This window comes from Polypterus senegalus, chromosome 4 (assembly GCF_016835505.1).
Source record: "Polypterus senegalus isolate Bchr_013 chromosome 4, ASM1683550v1, whole genome shotgun sequence".
NCBI lineage: Eukaryota > Metazoa > Chordata > Cladistia > Polypteriformes > Polypteridae > Polypterus > Polypterus senegalus.
In genome coordinates, this window is record NC_053157.1 from 189,073,379 (window position 1) to 189,097,305 (window position 23,927).

The 23,927-nt window shown below is 39.3% G+C and overlaps 1 protein-coding gene across 1 annotated transcript in view; it reads left to right on the top strand.

The window, feature by feature from the left end:
• Positions 1 to 7,686: 7,686 nt before the first annotated feature.
• The window catches only part of LOC120527882 (E3 ubiquitin-protein ligase RMND5A), a 70,403-nt gene continuing 54,162 nt past the window's right edge, over positions 7,687 to 23,927 (top strand). Inside the window, exon 1 of the mRNA XM_039751802.1 lies at positions 7,687 to 8,011. Within this exon, the coding sequence (XP_039607736.1) occupies positions 7,870 to 8,011 (142 nt within the window). The 5' untranslated portion in view covers positions 7,687 to 7,869. The remainder of the gene's footprint in view (positions 8,012 to 23,927) is intronic.

The following is a 23,927-nucleotide window of genomic DNA, read 5'->3' on the forward strand; positions in this document are numbered from 1 at the left end:
TATACATGCTTATTTAAGCAGTTATTGGTATCTACAGTCCGAACTTCAAATGTATGCTGTGAGATTTTGTCCAAGGTCTGTTTCTCAGTGCTTTTAGAAGAGTCCTAATTATATATAGGTAGTAACAATGTGCAAGGACATGTGGACATAACATTAAGACAGCCCCAGTAATGTCGGTATTTCATTGATAAGAGATATAGATAGTACAGGAACACAGACATCAGAGAACAGCAGGATATGAGAACTACCATGTCAAAAATAATGTGGATTAGTAGCTGCTAGATGGATATCTTAGTCTAAATGCTAGGGTGGGCTATTGACCGTGTGGGTGACAACCAGCAGAGGTCTACCCACATGGTGCTTCTGGACTATTTTTTCAGTGGGGAAAGGCTAATCAGACGTTTTTGGGGATTATACAAGAGACTGAGAGAACTGGGGCTCAGGAATTCAGGGACACCTGAAATAACCAGAGAGAGTGCCAAGTGAAGGTCACATGACTTTTGTCTGATACTTTTGTTACAAGCATGGAAGTTCCTTTGTGATACCCTGTCACTAGACACATATGCATATATTGATTTTCTGGTATGCGGCAATATTCAGTGGTAAATATGTATGATAATATTAAGATATTCAGTGTTGAAATATTTAGAAATATGTTTAGATAACAATCTGAAGTTTCATTATCACAGAGAAGCAAGTCAATTGAAATGTACTTTGGGTTAGCTAATAGGTTTCTCATTTGTCTTTCTTCATTAGTATGCCACCACTGTATAAATAGCATTTTTGTTTATTGACTCACATTATTTTGCCCTTTAGGATAAAAGATTTTAGCTTATTTCAGAATATTTTCTTATTTTGGCTTATAGGCTTGGACTTACTTGCAGAAGTATCCTTATTCATTGGTTTTCTGTCCATAGTTTGCTTGTGTTTTACTTAATCTGCTTGCACTTTGTACAACTCAATATGTGCATATTACTTTATATTGCTGGATTAATTAGTTCACTTTTTAAAAGAGGTTTTAAATTCAATGCTTTTTCTTACTAAAATAAAGACCACTGCTGTGGCTGAAAATAAAGTCAGTATGTTTTCAAAAGTGCACTGGCTCTTACTGCATAACCCCAGCATGCTTTACATAGTATAGTTAGAACAAAATACAAAAGTGCAAGAACACAATTACACTATTCAATATAAGCACAACAATATATAGGGCATACATGTATGTCTCATATTAGGTTAGCCAGTTAGGGCATTCCACAATGCATCTTGTTCTAGGTAACAGATGCCTGCTAGATAAATAGCATGCGTATATATATATAGGCACCATAATGTTTGGGACAATTGGCATCATTCTTCATCAGTGTAGACATAAATTACCTAGGCTCGCTTCCACCTACAGACTATCTTTGGAATCTGTAGTTGCCATAGTCTTCAACATGAGGCCAAGAGTTGTGCCAATGAACGTCAAAGAAGCCGTTATGAAGCTGAAAAACAAAAATAAAAACTTTCGATGCATTGGTAAAACCTTATAATTTCCTAAATCAACTGTCTGAAATATCATTAAGATGAAAGAATGCACTGGTGAACTAAGTAATTGTAAAGGTGCTGGTAGACCAAGGAAGACCTCCACTGCTGATGACAGAAGAATCCTTTCTATGGTAAAGAAAAAGCCCCAAACTCCTGTCCAACAGATAAGAAACAGTCCTCAGGAGGCAGATGTGTATATGTCAGACTACTATCTACAGAAGACATCATGAACAGAATCAGAGGCTACACTGCAAGATGCAAAACACTAGTTAGCCATAAAAATAGGATGGCCTGGTTACAGTTTCCGAAAAAGTTCTTACCAAACCAAATTCTGAAAAAAGATGTTGTGGATGGATGAGTCAAAGATGAACCTGCATCAGAGTGATAGCAAGAGCAAAGTGTGGCGATGAAAAGGAACTGCCTAAGATCCAAAGCATACCACCTCATCTGTTAAACATTACGGTTGGGGGTGTTATGGCTTGGGCATGTATGGCCACAACATATATTAGAAACCAGTCCTATCCACTTAATTCTTGTAAAAAAAATCAAGTCTAGTTTTGAAAGTCCCTAAAGTCTTACTGTCTACCAACCTACTTGATAGCTTATTCCAGTCCTCTGTGTAAAGAAAAACATTCTAATGTTTGTTCGAAATTTACCCTTAACAAGTTTCCAACTGTTTCCCCTTGTAATTGATGAACTCATTTTAAAATATGTCTCAATCCACTGTACTAATTCCCTTCATAATTTTAAACACTTCAATTATTTCACCTCTTAATCTTCTTTTGCTTATATTGAAATGGCTCAACTCTATCTTTCTTCATAATTCATCCCCTGTAGCCCTGAAATAAGCCTAGTTCTCTGGAACTTTTCTAGTGCCATTATGTCCTTTTTGTAGCCTGAAGATCAAAACTGCACACAGTACTCCAGGTAAGGCCTCGGCAGTGCATTATAAAGCTTGAGCATAACTTCCTTGGACTTGTACAGTACACATTGTGCTATATAACCTAACATTTGCTTTGTTAATGGCTTCTGTACACTGCCGGGAAGTCGATAGCTTAGAGTCCACTACGACTCCAAAATCCTACTCATAAGGTGTACTCTCGATTTTCAGATCTCCCATTGGATATTCAAACCTAATATTTTTACTTCCTATGTGTAACACTTTACATTTACTGACATTAACCTTCATCTGCCACAAATCTGCCCAAGTCTGTATGCTGTCCAGGTCCCTGTGTAATGATTTAACAGATTTCAGATTATCTGTCATTCCACATATCTTGATATCATCTGCACTTAATCAGCTTGTTACTTGTATTCCTATCCAAATAAATCATATATATTAAAAATAGCAGCAGCCCTAGCACTGACCCCTGTGGAACACCACTCTTAACATCAGCCAGTTATGATGAGGTTCCTTGCACCATCACCCTCTGCTTCTTGTGTCTGATGCAATTCTGCAGCCATCTAAAAATATCACGTGAACTCCCACTCCTTCTAGTTTGATGCCCAACTTCTCATGAAGCACCTTATCAAATACTTTCTGAAAGTCCAGTTAAATAATATCATAAGTTCCACTTTTAGCTTACCCTTTTGTTGCTTCCTCATAGAACTCCAGCATGTTAGTAAAACATACCCTCCCTCTTCTGAACTCATTCCGACTGTTCAGAAAAACCCCTGTAAATTGCCAAGTGGTGCTCAATCTTATCCTTAATAATTCCTTCCATTAATTTTTCTGTGATGCACATTAAACGTATTGGCCTATAGTTACTTTGATCAGTCTGGTCACTGTTTTTTATATAATGGGATAATATTTACCATTTTCCAGTCTTTGGAATTTCCCCAGTGTGTAATGACTTCCTAAAAATACAGTATGTGTCAAGGGTGTATATGTGTACTCACTAACGTCTGGAACAACTCGAAGAAAATTATTATCTGGTCCTGGAGATTTGTTTGAATTCGGCCTATTTAATCTGAGCAGCACTTCACCCCCTATAATTTCCAAAATCAATCAGTACCTCATTAGTAGTCCCATTTACCACTGGAAGGTTATCTACTTTCTCATTTGTGAATGGATGTAACTGCTGATGGCAGTCACACAATGAATTCTGAGGTGTAGGTAAGCATCTTATCTGCTCAGGTTCCTGTAAATGCCTCCAAACTCATTGAATGGCATTTCATCCTATGACAAGATAATGACCCCAAAACACTGCTGAAGCAACATAGGAGTTTTCAACGCTAAAAAAATAAAAGATTCTTGAATGGCCAAGCCATTCTCCTGGTTTAAATCCAATCCAGCATGCCTTCTATTTACTGTAGAGAAAACTTAAGGGGACAAGGCCTTTCAACCAGAAGGAGGTGAAGATGGCAGAAGAGCATCACCCTAGAGCAGGGGTGCCCAATGCGTCGATCGCGATCGACCAGTAGATCGCAAAGGTAGTGCAGGTAGATCGCGTTGCATTAATTTTTTTTTAAATGTTAGTCTATCATATACAGTAGGATGCAAAAGTTTGGGCAACCTTGTTAATAGTCATTATTTTCCTGTATAAATCGTTGGTTGTTACGATAAAAAATGTCAGTTAAATATATCATATAGGAGACACACACAGTGATATTTGAGAAGTGAAATGAAGTTTATTGGATTTACAGAAAGTGTGCAATAATTGTTCAAACAAAATCAGGCAGGTGCATAAATTTGGGCACCGTTGTCATTTTATTGATTCCAAAACTTTTAGAACTAATTATTGGAACTCAAATTGGCTTGGTAAGCTCAGTGACCCCTGACCTACATACACAGGTGAATCCTATAATGAGAAAGAGTATTTAAGGGGGTCAATTGTAAGTTTCCCTCCTCCTTTAATTTTCTCTGAAGAGTAGCAACATGGGGGTCACAAAGCAACTCTCAAATGACCTGAAGACAAAGATTGTTCACCATCATGGTTTAGGGGAAGGATACAGAAAGCTGTCCCAGAGATTTAAGCTGTCTGTTTCCACAGTTAGGAACATATTGAGGAAATGGAAGACCACAGGCTCAGTTCAAGTTAAGGCTCAAAGTGGCAGACCAAGAAAGATTTCGGATAGACAGAAGCGACGAATGGTGAGAACAGTCAGAGTCAACCCACAGACCAGCACCAAAGACCTACAACATCATCTTGCAGCAGATGGAGTCACTGTGCATCGTTCAACCATTCGGGCACTTTACACAAGGAGATGCTGTATGCGAGAGTGATGCAGAGGAAGCCCACAGCACAAACAGAGCTGCTTGAGGTATGCTCAAGCACATTTGGACAAGCCAGCTTCATTTTGGAATAAGGTGCTGTGGACTGATGAAACTAAAATTGAGTTATTTGGGCATAACAAGGGGCGTTATGCATGGAGGAAAAAGAACACAGCATTCCAAGAAAAACACCTGCTACCTACAGTAAAATATGGTGGTGGTTCCATCATGCTGTGGGGCTGTGTGGCCAGTGCAGGGACTGGGAATCTTGTCAAAGTTGAGGGACGCATGGATTCCACTCAGTATCAGCAGATTCTGGAGACCAATGTCCAGGAATCAGTGACAAAGCTGAAGCTGCGCCAGGGCTGGATCTTTCAACAAGACAACGACCCCAAACACTGCTCAAAATCCACTAAGGCATTCATGCAGAGGAACAAGTACAACGTTCTGGAATGGCCATCTCAGTCCCCAGACCTGAATATAATTGAAAATCTGTGGTGTGAGTTAAATAGAGCTGTCCATGCTTGGAAGCCATCAAACCTGAATGAACTAGAGATGTTTTGTAAAGAGGAATGGTCCAAAATACCTTCAAGCACAATCCAAACTCTCATTGGAACCTACAGGAAGCGTTTAGAGGTTTTAATTTCTGCAAAAGGCGGATCTACTAAATATTGATTTCATTTCTTTTTTGTGGTGCCCAAATTTATGCACCTGCCTGATTTTGTTTGAACAATTATTGCACACTTTCTGTAAATCCAATAAACTTCATTTCACTTCTCAAATATCACTGTGTGTGTCTCCTACATGATATATTTAACTTACATTTTTTTATCGTAACAACCAACGATTTATACAGGAAAATAATGACTATTAACAAGGTTGCCCAAACTTTTGCATCCCACTGTATCCTCGCTATGGCATTTGCCACTTGATTGACATACAGGGCGGCCAGTCTAAAATCTGTTCTAACACACTGGTCATCCCGCACGCACGATCAAACGCGTAAGCTCCTGCAAAACTAAGGCTATCTGACTGATCTAGTTAGCCTTCCAATTTATATCGACTAAAGATGGGATTTAAAAAAAAAAATGTTTGGGGAGGGTATGGGCTGGATGTGGAATTGGAAGAGGATGTTTTTTCTCACAATGTCACAATCGAAGTGCGTTTGTTTGATATGTCAATCTATCATTGCTATTCCAAAGAAGGAAAATGTGGAAAGGCACTTTCGAACTGTTCATAAAAACTACGAAACTGACTTCCTTCCAAAAAGCGATCTGAGAAAGAGAAAGGAGAGGGAACTAAAATCGCAGTTAATCGGACAGCCGTCATTTTTTATTAGGCTGAATTCAAAAGCTCCTTGACTGCATTATTCGGCTCTACTTATTTATGCGAGTCAGCCTTTCCCCACATAACGATTATTACATCCAAATAGAGTAGTGATCATAAATGTAATGGATTGTTATTGTGCCATAAAGGTTGTATAAAGTATACAACATACAGTTTATATATATATATATATATATATATATATATATATATATATAATTTCTAATGTAGGTAGATCATTTCGACCTGGTCATTTTAGAAGTAGCTCGCAAGCCGAAAAAGTGTGGGCACCCCTGCCCTAGAAGATGAATCACAGACTTTAAGAAGTCATTGTATGCAAGAGATATACAACAAAGTACTAAATATGGCTGCTTTAATATACCTACCATTGCTATGTACCAGACATAGTGCCCTAAAAAGAGGGGGGCCATGTATAAAAGGTGTGGTCATTTTCTACATGAAAAGACCAAAAGGTATGCAAAAACTTTTAAATTAAAGTTTGCAATGTTAACTTTAATCACATTTAAATTGTTTCATTTGTAATTTTTAAACTGTGGAGCTGAGGGATAAATTAAGAAAAAAATGTGTCTCTGTCTCAAACATTTATATTATCCGTTAAATATCAGAGTAAATCTCATTCATTAGACATTGGAATATGCCAGCCTTGTCAGTTCATTTTACACAAGCTGGGAAAAACTCAACTGTAATTTAACAAAGGAGTCCGTCTTTTCCCAAAACTATGGAAATCACGGTGGCCCCGTATGATGCAACTCCTTTGTACCCATGCATGTCGACAATGTGGAATATTTATTTCTTCATATAATTGATCGATCATATTACGCAAATTAGTACGTGCGTTCATTTTATATACAGTACTGCATTATCCTGTAGTTAACCGATAAAAAGTTATAGGCTTGCATAAGCTGCGTTAAAAATAGCGGGCTGCTTGTCAATAAGTAGCCAGTCCAATAAGTAGCTAACTTAAGGCGCGTACTACGAATTGGAGTAAAGAAGAGGTGGTGGGTGTAATATTTCTAAAAGAAATCATTCTGAATATTTTATCGAGGGAAAGTTAAACATATATTTATAGCTTAGTTAGTTTCGGCTATCACTAATTCTGTCTCTGACGCGAACAAGTCTACATTCACAAGCAGAAAACATCAATAAACGAGCAGACGTCATCTTCGCATCTCTGTTGGGTTAGGCAGAGACGGCCAACTCTCAGAAGTCGGTGCATCTGCGACGTACCCTTGTGTATTTTTTTTACGTGGCGATTTCGCCGGGTTAACCTAGTGGCTATGTGGCATAACACGCTTTTAATTTCTGAGGAGTTTGCGCATCAGTATACCCGTCGACGTCAAAGTAAACAGGCACAACTTTGACAGGTCAAAGGGAAGTTCCGCTTATCTTCCAACTAAGGTAAAGATGAGGGGGTTGTGGAATTTTCGGAGGTATTGGGGAAGTACAGTTTTCGAAACCGTTTATAAAAATAAGCACAGAAAATTGTGATATATACAATATTAAATATATATGTATTCCACAAATAGATATATAATCCAATAAATTAATAAATCCCTATATTTTGCTCTCCCCCATTTTCAGTAACGTTTGGTAGAGTCCAGGAAAAGGGGTCAACATTTTGTAACACTGAAAACAAAAACATTGCATCTGTCTCTTAACGAAAGTTATATTTGGCATGCTGCACTTCTTGTAAAACCGTTGTTGCTTGTTTTCGGTATTAACGACCTAGGTATTTTTTTAAACATTTTTTTTTCTAATTGGTCGCTTTTTATTTTTTAAACGTCATGGATCAGTGCGTCAATGTGGAAAGAGAGTTAGAAAAAGTGCTCCAGAAATTCTCCAGTTATGGGCAACACTGCGACTGGACATTGGAAGAGCTTGTGGAGTATACGAGTGGGCTGAAATCGGAGATCATCCAGACAGGGGGTAAGCTATAGTATGTTTTAAACTACATGTGTGTGGCCGTCCCAGTCGGGGCCGGAGTGGAGGCCTTGGCTCATGCATGTAAAACGCACCAAACTCGGTTGGCCAACGCACCGGTTCCTGATAAGAGTTGTGCCTGCTGAAGGGGGTTCAGCTTCGGCGAAAGGCGTCGACTGTACCCCGGCGTTGCGTGATATCTTTAGGAAGCCTTGTTTTAAAAATCAAATTAGTTACTTCTACCTTTTAAGTGTAATACATACTATCAGCCATAAGTTATGTAAAACTCGCACCAAATTCGTGTCGACAATGATGGTTTTAATTGTGGGAATAAAGTCATCAAGCGAAAAGTAATTCCGTTCTGTTAAGAAGACAATGTGGTAAATGGTCAAATCTCCTCAAGCCTTAGTGGCACGGAGACATGAAATACACGCATTTTTTTTTTTTTTTTACCCTGTCCATCCCATTGTTGAGTTTGGGTATACAGTGGCGCGAGTCGCGGTCTGTTTCGTCTAGGCACGAACACATCTCGGACGGTGCGCTACTCTGTCTGTTGCATGTATTTCCCATTATATGAAAAAGTGGACGGAGTTGATTCTGTAACTAAACATCGGCATTCTTGCAACGTATTGCCCGAAAATAAGTGAACTAGAACATGCTAAGCACGTGTGTGTTAAAGACCAGTTTAATGGGTTCAGACATGGGGCGTCATGCAGTAGTAACATACCGTAATTCTCTGAGGAAGCATATAAACACCATGGTGCTTATGTTGTTTTTCGTGACTTTTCTAAACGGTTTTGATAGAGTGTGAAAACGGAAGTCATGTGTTCAAGGCATAGTGTGCAGATGGGCGAGGCATTTAAGTGGGTTCATATAACAGTCGTAAGATCAGCGCCAGGACCACCGCTGTTCCAGATAAAAATGCGGGTTAGTTAAAAGTGTTAGACAAGGTTAGTTGTCAAAGTCATTATATGGGAACACAGGGAGAATATATGACAAGGGGAATCCACCTGAAGCTAAGCATGCCAGTACTGTACTTGAATGGGAGACCAACTAGGAAAAGCTTGGATTGCCGTTGGAGGAGGTGTTGATGGGGTCATCTGCCTACCCTGTGGTCAGGGTGTGGATCTCAATGCCTTAGTGCAGTGACGGGGACACTGTTGTAAAAATTGGAACCATCTTTAAATTGAGAATTGAAATTGAGGTCCTGGGTATCTTTGAAAAACTATAGGTGTATCTCAATGGCCTGGTGAAATTGCCAACCATATCATCGTCCATTTTGACTCTCAAATTACCCCCATCTCTAACTGGCCAACAATCTCTTTCATCCCTTCAGTACCTAATAGCTAATGTAGCGTACTGGCAAAAGTATGGTTGCCATTGCATAACCCAGGTGGGTGCTGCTAATCGGTAATGACTGAAGTGTTCCCCACTGTCTATGTACATAAAGCACTTTGAGTGTCTAGAACAAGTGTAGGCAAAGTCGGCCCTTGAGAGCCGCAGTGGCTGCAGATTTTTGTTCCAACCCAATTGCTTCATTAGAAAGCAATGATTGCCAGTCTCAGACCTTATTTAATTTTATGGCTTGTTAGTCTGCAATGTTAGGTTCTTATTTTGTAGATTTTTTTCCTTTCCAAGGCTATCATCCAAATGATTTGAAGCCTAAAACTGATTATTTTCAGTCTGTCACGTTTTTCTAGTAAGTGTTTTATTAAAAAGTGCATGATGAACACACATGGAAACAAGCTAGATGGAGAACTGCTGGCCTCCTTGACATTTACATCTTACTGCTAATGAGGAGCCATTAAACAGTGAATGCAGCTGTTTAAGATTGAAATAAGCAATTAAGGGTGGTGAAACTTAACAAGCAAGACCGCTAAAATGAAGCATCAAACTATCACTTTATTAAGCAATAAGTGCTTCATCAGCAATAATTGACTGCTTATAAAGAAACTGGTTTGGAACAAAATACCTGCACCCCCTGCAGCTCTCCAGGACTGGTCTAGAAAAGAGCTTTATAAATATAACTATCTTTAAATTTAAGCTTTGTATAGATAAATACATGTGAAGTTTTGTATACCAAATCATTATCAAGACTGTTAAAATCCATTTCAAGGTCATGCACTCAGTGTGCAGAAATAATCACGCAGGCTAATGTTGTGAGGCAGCCATAATAACATAATGCAAGGTCTGAAACTTTAAAAAACTTTGTATGAAAAGGACTTAGCCGTCATATCCACATCCAGAGAGGATTTTGAAAGCTAATGTTGAGTTGCATAGTTGAACATTTTGATAGTTTATTGTAGGGGTAAGCTCAGAATGGGCCAATTTAGTGTCATAGATTAGTTTAATAGCATTTTTAGACTGTGGTGAAATACTTAAGCAAACTCAGAATGATCAGTTTTCACTTTCAGTGGCCTAACAGCATTCTATGATTTTATTATTAACTAGCAAAATACCCGCGCTTCGCAGCAGAGAAGTAGTGTGTTAAAGAACTAATGAAAAAGAAAAGGAAACATATTAAAAATAACGTAACATGATTGTCAGTGTAATTCTTTTGTGACTGTTATGAGTGTTGCTGTCATCAAGGATTTGATTATCATTATTTCTTTCAATCAGGTTCGTATTTGGAGGATGTGTTGCATTCAAGTTACATTCCGTGTTTGTCAACCGTGGTAAAGATAACAGGTTTCATTCATCGAAGTGTTCACTACCCAAATCGGCACTCATGAATCTAAGATGTTTAACAGGCATTCCCGGTATTAAGTTGTGGATTTGCCTGCGAATATTTATCGGCTGCGTCTCTATGAACTTGTAGATTTGCCTGCGAGTATTTAGTGGCAGCGTCTCTATTAAGTTGTGGATTTGCCTGTGAATATTTAGCGACAACGTGTCTATTATCTTGTGGATTTTTCTGTGAGTATTTGGTGGCAGCGTCACGAAGTTGCTTTCGTCTAGCTGCATCAGAAAATGTACCACGATGTCTGCCATGCCTACTTTTTACTGTTTTCTCACAGCTTGGATTGCTGCTGTCATTATCGGTTTGAGTTTCATAGTTTGTTTCAATTACGTTAGTATTTGCAGGACTTGTGTTGAAGTGACGTTCGGCATCTGTCAAGCGTTGTAAGCATATAACCGGCTTCATTGATAACTTTGCATCCAACCTTTGAGAGTTTAATCATTTATAAACATCAAAGTGTCCACTACTCAAATCGTCACCTGTGAATCTAAGATGTTTAAGAGGTATTGGCGGTTGTCCAAAGGTGTAAAATATTTGGCCGTTTCGGTACCCTCGAAAGCGACAACCGAACAATTCAGCGGCAGCCATCAACTCACATGCAAATCCATAGGTGAAGGGCTTAAGTATTTCACTCTTCTAGTGCTCCTGTGTAGTATAATTATCTCCTGTACCGTCATCAGTCCACACCTTGAACCTGTCCCAGTCATTCAATACATAAGACACAATGTTCCTCCGGATATCAAGATTGAGCCTGATATGGCCGTGCAATATGTAACACAGAGAATGTAAAAGGCAGGCGGCATCTCCGGGCATGGAAACCACTCGGTAAGTGACAGTTCTTTGATCGATGGTGATCACCTCGATAGACATGTTAATAGGGGTACGGTTGGAGCGATAAAGGAAATGGGTACCTGAACAGTAAAATAAGTCTAAAATACCTACACAATAATTATAATCATAATAAACGAACAATGAAACAGCGGAGAAGCCATAGATTAAATAAAAAGGCTGCAGTTATCAGTGGGGAGACGTGAATACCGTGGCGAAGCAAAGAAGGGAATGAAGAGACCGGAGCAACGGATGGCCTTATATGGGCAGGCAGTCAACTACGTGGAAGGCGTGGGGATGATGGACCCAACGCCGCTTCATATGGCGACCGAGCTGCAGGCTATGGATATATATATGTACGTAAGTACAGTGTTCTCCCTAGCGTCTTTTAGCCGGGCGCACCGCCCAGCTAATTTAGTTGAGCGCCTGGCTGTCATCTCACATGACATTGTAAGATGACAGCCGCATATCTAATGATCTGTAGAGATGGTAAGGGACGAGCAGGCGGGTGGGCAAATATATTAGAGGTAGGATCGCAAGTTGCGAGGTGCTAAAGCTAATAGTGGGGATCGAGGCGGAGCGTAGTTCAGAAGCAAAGAGTATGGGGAGGTTGGCTTTCAAGAGGGGGGTGTACATGGTAATAGCGTGGCGGAGCAGTTTAATTACAGTAGCAAGGAGTATGGGCAGACTAGAGGAGGCTGTACATGCTAATAACGGGAGCGGATTGACACTTCACAAGCAAAAACGGTGTGGAGGTGGCGGGCGAGAGGAGGACTGATAAAATAAAAAAATAAAAAATACTCGTGGAACCAACCTATCAGATATCAGAAAAAGAGTGTCAGGAAGTGACGTCTCCGTTCTCAGTGTCAGTGCAGTCTGTGTAGTGCTGCTAAGCGTATGTTGAGAATAAAGTTTACATTTCCACTTTTTTCTCGCCATTTATCTCAAGATTAAAGTCGACATGTTGACTTTATTCTCGTAGTTTGTCATTAAAGTAGAACATCATAAACTAAACTAAACTTCATCTAAAAATGAATATTTAATTTACTAGATTTTCTCAAACCCCGTCATAAATTATGTAGTGCATGAAATTCTTTTTGTTATCGTGTGGAGAAAGAAAAAGGAAGGATGGGAATTGGGGTTTTGGTACGTCAGATAAAGACAGCACGCATGCAATAACGAAAGCCCGTTCAGAAGAATATCCATTGAATTCTGTGTTCGTGTCTCCAACCACCAGATCACTAACCCAACATTTACACAATATTTAAGTTAAACCTGTGCGATTCCCATTCATACATCCAGTTTTTTGGAGTCTCGTCACACCTGCCATAAAGTTCTCCACACTGAATGTACACCTGGGGACCCCTTACAGCGAGGAAGCAGCACTACTGCCACACTACCGTGCATGTTTAATACCTGCTTTAGTGCATTTCATCATGAAAATGATATCAAGTATGTATCTTAGGATTGTAAATGTTCAGAGAGCAGGAATATCATGAAGTTAATGGATTCTGTGCAGCGATCCCTCCCAGTGCCTCCTCATTGCAAGAGGAAGTCCGGTTAAGAAGTGCGTAGTGATTAACAACTCGGTCGGGGAACACTTAACACAAAGCATTTAATGCACTACACTACCTTATGACGGGGTTTGAGACAATCTAGTAAATTAAACATTGATTTTAAGATGAAGTTTAGTTTACGACATTCTACTTTAATGACAAAATAAAATATGAGAATAAAGTGGAAATGTCGACTTTAATCTCGACATAAACGGCGAGAATAAAGTTAACATGTCGACTTTATTCTCGACGTATAGTTTTTTTTTTCTTCTTCAATTTGCCCATATTTTTTTTTTTTCTTCACCGTGGCCCTAATACACTTCTGTAGTTTTGTTAAAGTGACCCATCTGCCATTCCTTTTTTGTACATATCTTTCCCTGCTGTAGTGCAAGTGTGCATTGGATATCCAACAGACTGTCGCATTCCCATTCAAAAGTCTTATTCATAGGTACTTTTAATTTTTTCCAAACGTTTTACCAACATGAGCAAAAAAAGTGTTTAGAAAACAACACTGCTCAGTTATTTCAGAAAAGAGACGCCACAGACTAATGAAGGTGCAGCGTCAACTCCTCTTATGGCAATTTCAGGCAAAGACATTGCAGAAGCTCGTCCATCAGGGGAAATCTCTTCAGCACACACTCTGCCAATTGATAAATCTAAGCACCGCTTATCCGGCATAAACAAACAATGGTTTAAAGATTTTGATTGGCTAATGGTCAAAGAAAATGGTATGTTGTGCTCATTATGCATGAAATATTCAAACAAACATCCCCCAAGGAGGGGTTACTTTGGGTAAATGTGCCATACACAAGAATTCGAAAAGAAAGCTTGCTAGACCATGAAAAAAGTAAAACGCACTTTGAGTCTTCTACTGACCTTTTAGGAAAGGGTGTACTAGAGCAAGCTGGAATTGGTCAAATTGAAAAATCTGTATCTGTGTTAAATAACTTACAGAGAGATGCCTTTGTGGGAGCTTTAAGATCCATGTAATTGGTTGGCAAAAAATGAGCTGCCACATACAACGTTGTTTGAAAAGCTGTTGGAACACTGTAAAGAAATAGGTTGTTCCTTTTCTAAGAAGAAAACAAAAATAAATATTTAACTGAAGACACCTTCTGCATGTGCAAGTTGGCTTTGAAGAATATTTCTTAATTTTTTCATTGTTTTCACTTTTCTTCCCGACAGTGACAATACTTGTGCCTCTTGGTTTATGTCATAACAATTGTTATTTAAAATTTTTGTTAGGGTTGCAGGATCCTGAATTGAATACTTCTTAAATTTAATAAAAAATATTCTGGCACAAGTGTCAAACCTTAAAAAAGGAAGTCATATTGAGCATTGGAAAATAATTAATAATAATTAACTAACCACCAAATTTCCCCATCCCGCCCCACCTGGGTACTTTTTCATGCCACCCGGCTGGAAAAAATTTCTGGGGAGAACATTGAAGTAGGATTCAATTATGACCGTTATGCGTAGAATTTCGAAATGAAACCTGATTAACTTTTGTAAGGAACCTGTAAGGAATGAGCCTGCCACATTTCAGCCCTCTACCTACATGGGAAGTTGGAGAATTAGTGATGAGTGAGTGTGTCAGTGAGTCAGTGAGGGCTTTGTCTTTTATTAGTATAGATTTGGCAATCCTTATTTCACTCACAGTACCTACCTAATGCTCCACTACATTATTCTATAATGTTATTTGACATCTATAGAAGGTTGCCTTATATACAGTAAACATTTTACTGACTATTAAATAATTTTCCAAAACAGCTAACAAAGTGCAGTAAGAGTGCAGAAGAGCCCCATGCCGGCCCAGCAGCAGTCAACAGGTAAAAGAAATGAGAGAAATAACATGTATTGACAATGTATACTTACATATCTAACTACAACATAAGGGTTTACTTGAGGCTGGGTAGTAGTTAGTGCTGTGGCTTGACAGCTACAGGAGATTGGATTAGAATTTCCCCATTCACTTCATGTGTCTGTGTAGGATTTTCTTCTGTTAAATTCGGTTTTCCTCCTGACTTGCATGATAAATAAATTGGGAAGTGTACATTTACTCAGTGTGAGAAGGAGTGAGCATTTGTCCAAATACGGCCAGCAGTACTGTATATTGGTCCACCCTCAATGAATGATTACTTCCTTATGCCCGTTGATTTTAGGGTAGACTCTAGTGTCCTGCGCCCATAGGATTTAATGGTAAGTTTTAAAAAAACAGCCAAAAACTTTTTCTCTCACTGTAAATATCATTTTAATATAAGATAAGATCCAATGAATACAAATGCCGTGCACAAAAATGACATTTAAATTATTTTTCAACATTGGCTCACATAGCAATGAATCACTAAATTGTTTATGAAACAGGTGTTCATAATATAATCCATAGTAATGTTCCTCAGTTTCAATACATTTAATTTATAATATTATGTGTACCACTCAAGCCTGGTTTGGACTGATTGCTAAATAATGAAGGAATGGTTGAGTATCAGGACACGTGGCTACAAGAAACTAGGCTATTTCAGATATTTTATTTAATGCATTTGAGTCTGTGTGTGTACGTACGTGTAACATAAAATATTATTTGCTTTTGTTCACGTTACAAAATTCATACTGAGTATAGACTAACAATGATATAAGAATACAGATTAGCATATAAATCTTAATATTCCATTATTGTTGTACAGTAGATCTTATTTTCATGTTCAAGTTTCACTGAAAGAAAAAAGAATAGACTGTAAAGTATGGGTCAAAACAATCCATTTTCTCTATGTCAGAATTGTATTTGCTCATTTTCTAGAGCACAGTTCATGTTCAGAGGGATGTGGAACTGTAATTCTGCTTGGTAACAACAGGCACAAGGCAAATATCCTCTTTGGAGGAAAGTTTAGTTTACTGCAGGCTGCACATATAGTAGAATCACCCACTGTTAACTTAAATACAGGACAAGGTTACAAGATTGATCGAAGAGCTCAGAACAACATACAAGCTAGTTACAGTTCCTAGGTTACAAAATACTAACAGCTGTTATTAGCTAGACAGAAATTCACAAAACAAGAGCCTTCAAATGTAAACACATTGAGGGAGTCAGAATTTCAAATGGAGGTGGGTAGCTTGTTTGTCCAACTAGGAGCTACACATAAAAAGTGTTTGGAATGATATTTGAGGCCATGCAAAGATGGCATCACTTCCTGTTGTTCATCAGTAGACCTGAGTGGTACAGAAGGAAGATAGGACCTCACAAGTGTCTCCTTTTGTATAGTTGCTGGCCACCGACTTCTTTGTAGGCATGCATCAAGGATTTGAACTTAATATGTGCTGTATGGGGAGCCAATGTAGTAAGCTGAAACAAAGGAAAACATCTTCCTGCTTTGGCTGTTTGGACACCAGATGTGCCACTGTCTTTTGAACCATCTGTATCCGCATGCCAGTAATCCTGTCAGCAGAGAGTTGCAGTAGTCCAAATGTGACAAGATCAAAGTCTTAACCAGGGGTTCTGCTGCCTATTCTATCAGATATAGTTTGATCTTGCATATAGTATTGGGTGAATCTGCAAAACCAAGAGACTGACAGGGTCAGTGAAGGATAGCTGGTCAGTGATCACCACCCCATGGTGGTATATCTACTTGGCTGGTGTTGGTGATAATGAGCAGGGCTGAAAAGAGATAAGGTGCTGAATGAGCTTGGATAATGATAATGTCTTTGCGAGGTTGAGTTAGAGATGGTGTTCCTTCATCCAGGTTGCAATGTCAGTGAGTCATTGTGGTGTTATGGGTCCACAGCTCGTTGAGTAAAGGCCATTTTTAAATAAATAATCAATGTGCTCGCGGCTTAGTGAGGGGACGTTGGGCCATAGTGGGCGTGGGGCGATCCGTAGGGTGTGGGCGTTTCTCACCTAGTGCACAGGTGAGGAACTGCCCACATTCATGATTGTCCCGCGGCTAATGCTGCAGCTGCTGTGGCCCTCGTCATTTTAAAAAGAAGCGCGAGTCGGTTTTAGGGGAAGAAAAAGAAAAGAAACGATCGGAGAGAGAAAGGAAAGGAGAGGACGGAGGTTACCGGGAGCAGGAGAGGAAGCAGGTCGGTGAGAGCGAGCGAGCCGCGAAGAGCGAGCGGCCGTGCGCGCGAATGGGCGCTCGTGGACAGCTGCATGGAAGCTGGGTGTTAGGCCGGCACCCACGTGTTTGTGTTGATGTCGCTCCCGCTGAGCGAGCAGGTAGCGGGAGTGACCAAGGTGAAAGCGACGAGCCGCAGAAGGCCGCGGAAAGGCAGCGGAAGTCGGGAGGCTTGGTGGTGGAGTCCCCAATATGAGCGACCTGGCTATTGGGGTAATCAAGTCTCGGGGACTGGGATGAGTGCCATACCGGAGCCAGGGATCGGGAGGTCTCCAGTCTCGAGCGTGTGAAGTAGGAGGGCAGCTGCAGAGAGCGTCTTGCCTGCTGCTAAGCCCGTACGGGATAAGCAGGTGAGACGCATACAGAAAAACACCAGATTTGTTTGTTGGGTTTTAAGACTGCTTCCAGGAGAAGATTTTAACCTCTCGTTTTTAAGGATTGTTTTTTTTCTATTTATTGGTTTTAACCTCCACGTGTTCTTTTAATGGATTATTTATTTATTGAAGAACTGCACTTTATGAGCACTGCTTTATTTTGTTGACTGTTTTAATAAAAGCACTTTTGTACTTTCAACCATCCCCTTGCTCAGATGCTCAATTTGCCTCCATTGACTGGCTCACTCGGTTTCATTATCGACGGTGTTGGGTTCAAGGGTTCCCAAACAGCCATGGGAGCGTGGAGCCAGAACCCACATCGTCACAGTCATACAAAGATTCTCGTTGATACCATGTGGTGCCCTGGAGGGAACGACAGGTATAATTGCGTATCTTCATGATAACACTGGGGAGAAAACTTGGGACAGGATGAGGAGCCTTTTGAGGAGGTGTATATAGAGACTAGAGGTGTGGGGCCAGCACTAATTCTTGGGGCACCCCCATGTTTGCTTGGAGCACCGCTGACTTTTCTCCTCACCAGGACACATGGTAGGATCTGACCAAGAAGTAGAACACAAACCATCTGAGGGCGGTTTCAGTGATGTCAGGATCTGAGAGGGTGCCAAGAAGGATTTGGTGGTTAACCGTATCAGGATTAGGATAGATGGCACTCTGATAGCTCTAGCCAGCCAAAACAGGTTAACAAGTTTAATCAGAGCTGTTTCGGTGAAATTGCCTGTTTTGAAACCTGATGAGGTTCAAGCAGTCTGTTCATTAGAAGAAAGGCAATAGACTTGGTTAGAGATGGCATGTTCCAGTGTTTAAAAAGTTGTCACAACCAGCAACCCCATTGCTTACCTCTTGTGAAAAGCTGAAGCAGCTAAGCCAGTCTTTCCACTTTGCACAGGTTTTAATGAAAACAATGACCACATTTATTTATATAGCACAATTTCATAAAAAATGTTGCTCAAAGTACTTTACAAGATAACAAAGGGAAAGTTACAAGTAAAGAAAAAAACAAATAAGATTAGGCAATAATATTAAAGAGTAAGTAACAACAAAACAAGGTAATGTCAGATGGCTGGGAGGACAGAAAAAACAAAACAAAACAAAAAAAAAACTCCAGAAAAAAAAAAATCTGCAGGGGTTTCAAGACCCAAAGACTGCCTAGCCCCTACTGGGCATCCTACCTAACATTCATGTTTTTAAATCAAACCTCTTAGATTTAATGCTTCACATGATCCATCCACTTGAAGGTCCACCTGCTAGGCATAGTAATTTTTATTTTCTGTCATTAACTTTTTTTTGTAATTCTGTTTGTGTTTTGGGGGTGTTTTCCTTTCTAAATGTCGAGTCTTATCAAAACAGTAGAACATTTCATTAAATTTGCTATAACTACAATGTAAGGCAGTGTATTCTTTGTTATCTGTTAAATTTGCTGAGAGACCATCGAAAAGTGATTTTTTTTCGTAATTTTTTTTTCTGAACACTTAAATTAGCCAAAACCTAAAGGACTTAATGCCTAAAACAAAATGAGCCTAAAGTTATTTAAGTGTTTTAGGTTAAAGCTGGAAATGAAACACATTGACTGTTTAGTCTTGCCTTTCACTTTTAAGTAGAACTGAATAGCACAGTAACCCACAGTCTTTGTGGAATATATTTAAAAGACAGAAAAAATGAGAAGAGTTTATATAAATTCTTTGTTTATCCTAAGAACAAAAAGAATCCTTAGGATAAAAGAAAAAACATCTGAAATTAAGCTGGCACAAGAAAGTATATCCGCATGTTCGGGTTTGCAGGAGCTCTGAATGTGATATATTATTCTGTTTTGATCAACTATAGCACATGCAAGGAAGAATTTTAGTATACTCTGTGCCACATCAGTTAATAAGAACAAAAAAAAAATCATTAAATAATATGCAGCCGAATATGATGCTAGATTTAAAATATGTACAAACCGGATTCCAAAAAAGTTGGGACACCATACAAATCGTGAATAAAAACTGAACGCAATGATGTGGAGGTGCCAACTTCTAATATTTTATTCAGAATAAAACATAAATCACGGAACAAAAGTTTAAACTGAGAAAATGTATCATTTTAAGGGAAAAATATGTTGATTCAGAATTTCATGGTGTCAACAAATCCCAAAAAAGTTGGGACAAGGCCATTTTCACCACTGTGTGGCATCTCCCCTTCTTCTTACAACACTCAACAGACGTCTGGGGACCGAGGAGACCAGTTTCTCAAGTTTAGAAATAGGAATGCTCTCCCATTCTTGTCTAATACAGGCCTCTAACTGTTCAATCGTCTTGGGCCTTCTTTGTCGCACCTTCCTCTTTATGATGCGCCAAATGTTCTCTATAGGTGAAAGATCTGGACTGCAGACTGGCCATTTCAGTACCCGGATCCTTCTCCTACGCAGCCATGATGTTGTGATTGATGCAGAATGTGGTCTGGCATTATCTTGTTGAAAAATGCAGGGTCTTCCCTGAAAGAGATGACGTCTGGATGGGAGCATATGTTGTTCTAGAACCTGAATATATTTTTCTGCATTGATGGTGCCTTTCCAGACATGCAAGCTGCCCATGCCACACGCACTCATGCAACCCCATACCATCAGAGATGCAGGCTTCTGAACTGAGCGTTGATAACAACTTGGGTTGTCCTTGTCCTCTTTGGTCCGGATGACATGGCGTCCCAGATTTCCAAAAGAACTCGAATCGTGACTTGTCTGACCACAGAACAGTCTTCCATTTTGCCACACTCCATTTTAAATGATCCCTGGCCCAGTGACAACGCCTGAGCTTGTGGATCTTGCTTAGAAATGGCTTCTTCTTTGCACTGTAGAGTTTCAGCTGGCAACGGCGGATGGCACGGTGGATTGTGTTCACTGACAATGGTTTCTGGAAGTATTCCTGAGCCCATTCTGTGATTTCCTTTACAGTAGCATTCCTGTTTGTGGTGCAGTGTCGTTTAAGGGCCCGGAGATCACGGGCATCCAGTATGGTTTTACGGCCTTGACCCTTACGCACAGAGATTGTTCCAGATTCTCTGAATCTTCGGATGATGTTATGCACAGTTGATGATGATAGATGCAAAGTCTTTGCAATTTTTGCTGGGTAACACCTTTCTGATATTGCTCCACTATCTTTCTGCGCAACATTGTGGGAATTGGTGATCCTCTACCCATCTTGGCTTCTGAGAGACACTGCCACTCTGAGAAGCTCTTTTTATACCCAATCATGTTGCCAATTGACCTAATTAGTGTTTATTGGTCTTCCAGCTCTTCGTTATGCTCAAATTTACTTTTTCCAGCCTCTTATTGCTACTTGTCCCAACTTTTTTGGGATTTGTTGACACCGTGAAATTTTGAATCAACATATTTTTCCTTTAAAATGATACATTTACTCGGATTAAACGTTTGATCTGTCATCTACGTTCTATTACAAATAAAATATTGACATTTGCCATCTCCACATCATTGCATTCAGTTTTTATTCACAATTTGTTTAGTGTCCCAACTTTTTTGGAATCCGGTTTGTATTTAAAATACATATTCCAACAGTGAAGTTTTGGCACACCCTGAAATGTTCATATATTTGGTAGGCATTGTTACACTTTTTGTCAATATACCATTAAATTGATTTGAAAATACAGCCACAACATTATTAGTGTTATTGATGACTAATTACTACTTGAAATGACTGAACATTTGACTGCAAAGTCCATTTTCAGCAGCTATTCCTTCAGTGTCCGAGTGGTTAATTGCCTTAGCTCATCCTTAACTAGTTGTATTTAAATACCAATTGGTTATTAGAGAAACCTTTGTAATTGTGTTATCACTTATGAAACATGTTATTCTCTTCAAAAAGACAAATACATTTTTTTAGGTTGCAGAGTAGTGGCATTCCAGAAGTGCAGTTCTGTGTTCAAAAGTCATCAAAAGTAAAAAGGTTTCTCAAACACGTCAGTCTATTGTATTTATTTATTTGTTTGGAAAAATGACAGTTCTCTCATGTGTCTCTGGAATGCTGACCTAAGAGGCAGAGTTTAAAAGAAAAAGTCATATCTGAAACTGAGGAAAGAAAAAAAAAAAAAAACATTGAAACACATGAGTTGTTTGACAAATTACTGCAAAAACAATAAAAAGAAAAAAAAATTACTAATTATCATTTTAAAAATGTAGGGGGCCACATTTATGAAAGTGAACTTAGAGGTGCCTGTATTTCTGGGACATTTTATAGAAAAAGTGAAATATAATTTCAAAGTCATGTATGCTATTGAATTTGTATTAATCAACAAACTGTGGGATAAGGCACACACCGCACTTCATCATAGGACAGGTGCCCTTCAGCATTTCAGTTTAAGTTGCTTAAAAAACAACCAGCCAGCCCTGATTGTTTCATTAGATTATTGATGGTGACAGTAAATGACAAAGACAATAAAATTGTCATCAACGACAGGAAGCATAGGACAGGTTTTGACAGGTTTTTTTGCCTTATGTCATTTACAAATTAAATACTGATTTAGTAACTAATATCTGTTGATTTTTTCCATCTTCTTATTAGTGTGCGCCTAATCAAATTACATATTAAGCATGTCAGTGAGAATACCTAGTGTAGGCTTTAGTTTGATGTTTAAACAAACAACAACCTAAATGATAGAAGTACTGTGCCGATTTTAGCAATCAACGTAGCTTTTGTACAGTATAACATCTAGCAGGCACTTCCAGAGTATGGTGGCAGACTATGTATTGTTTTAAGTCTTGCAACTAACTTTAAGTGAGTATAGGGCTAGTGGACCACCAGGCGGGCACACTGCTGCCCAAACCCAACACAGACACACGCAGAGGCACAAGTATAAGCACACACTTTTATTTTTTCTTCTTTTACCCTTGTGTGAAATGCCTTCCCCAGTTTCCCACAATTACAGGACAGTTCACAACCACAACACAAGACTATCTTTTTCTCTCTCTTTTCTTCACTCCACTCCTCCGGGCAAGCTTTGTCCACCTTCTCCCGACTCTGGCACCCCGAGTAGTGTCTGGTGGCTCCTTTTATAAGTTTTCCAGAAGTTCTCCAGGTGTTCATTGACACATTTCCAGCAGTACCTCCCGGTGTGCCGGAAGAGCTGCATTCCAGGGCTCAGCAGTAGCTACAGCACTCTCCAGCAGCGCCCATTGAACCCAACTCCAAACTCCAGCTCCCATGGAGCCCTGCGGGAGTCAGAGGCACTGCTACAACCCAGGGGGGCTACCATATAGCACTCTGGGGAAGGTAATGCTTTGGATATGCTGCCTCCCCCACTCATTCCAGCGTGGAGACATCCCGGCCATATGCCACAGGCTGTATGCTGAAAAAATACATTTAGAAAGGCAAAATTGTAGCTGTAGAGTAGAAAAGTATTACATTTTTTCATGTTGTAGTCTGAAATTAATTTACACGTGTTTTTAAATTTCACATGCATTTCTTGATCAATGTCCATACATTTAATTAAGCTTTTTTTCTCGGTATTAGACATATACAATGTTAAGGCTTTCTTAAGGCAACATGAATTCATAAAATTATTTGCTTTGTGTTCCGAGACCAGATAAATGATCCAATCTTTCTTTTATGTTTTAATGTCCAAACTACTTCTATACCACAGCTGCACCAGGCTCACATCTGGGGACATCTTGTTAAGAAGTTTGTAGTGAATAGAGGTGAAATCTGTAGATGTAAAGGCTACAACATAGGTTTTCATCCTAAAACCTGCCCCCCAGTTCCGGCACTTTAAACAGCTGGTGTTGTACAGAGAAAGCAAAAGAAACTGAACGAAAGACTTAGTGCTGATAGAGAAAATAGCTAAAATTGATGTTATCAAATCAGGTACCTAATAGCACAAGGTAACTGAAGCTTAATGTTAATTTGTGTTTTTTTTAATGAGCAAGGCATTAGAGGAAACAAGACTCAAAAACAAATCACACACACACACACACACACACACACACACACATACATACACATACATGTAAACCACTGCAGCTGCTTGGCTGCATGCATTTGAGAAGTGCTTCTGCCTGCTATAACATCTATCTGTCGTTTTGACTATTGTACCATTAGTGGACATAACAACAGAAAATAGAAGTTAGATAAGCATTATGATCTATGGATATGCAATGTATTAAAACGATAAGGCTATAGTCTAGGATGGCATGTCTGCATTTCCAGTTAGGCATGAATGTTAACTTAGTTATTACTTTAGACATGTAGTTAGAAATCTGCATCTCTCTCTTCATTATCAACTCTCTTAACAACAGTATATATGTCA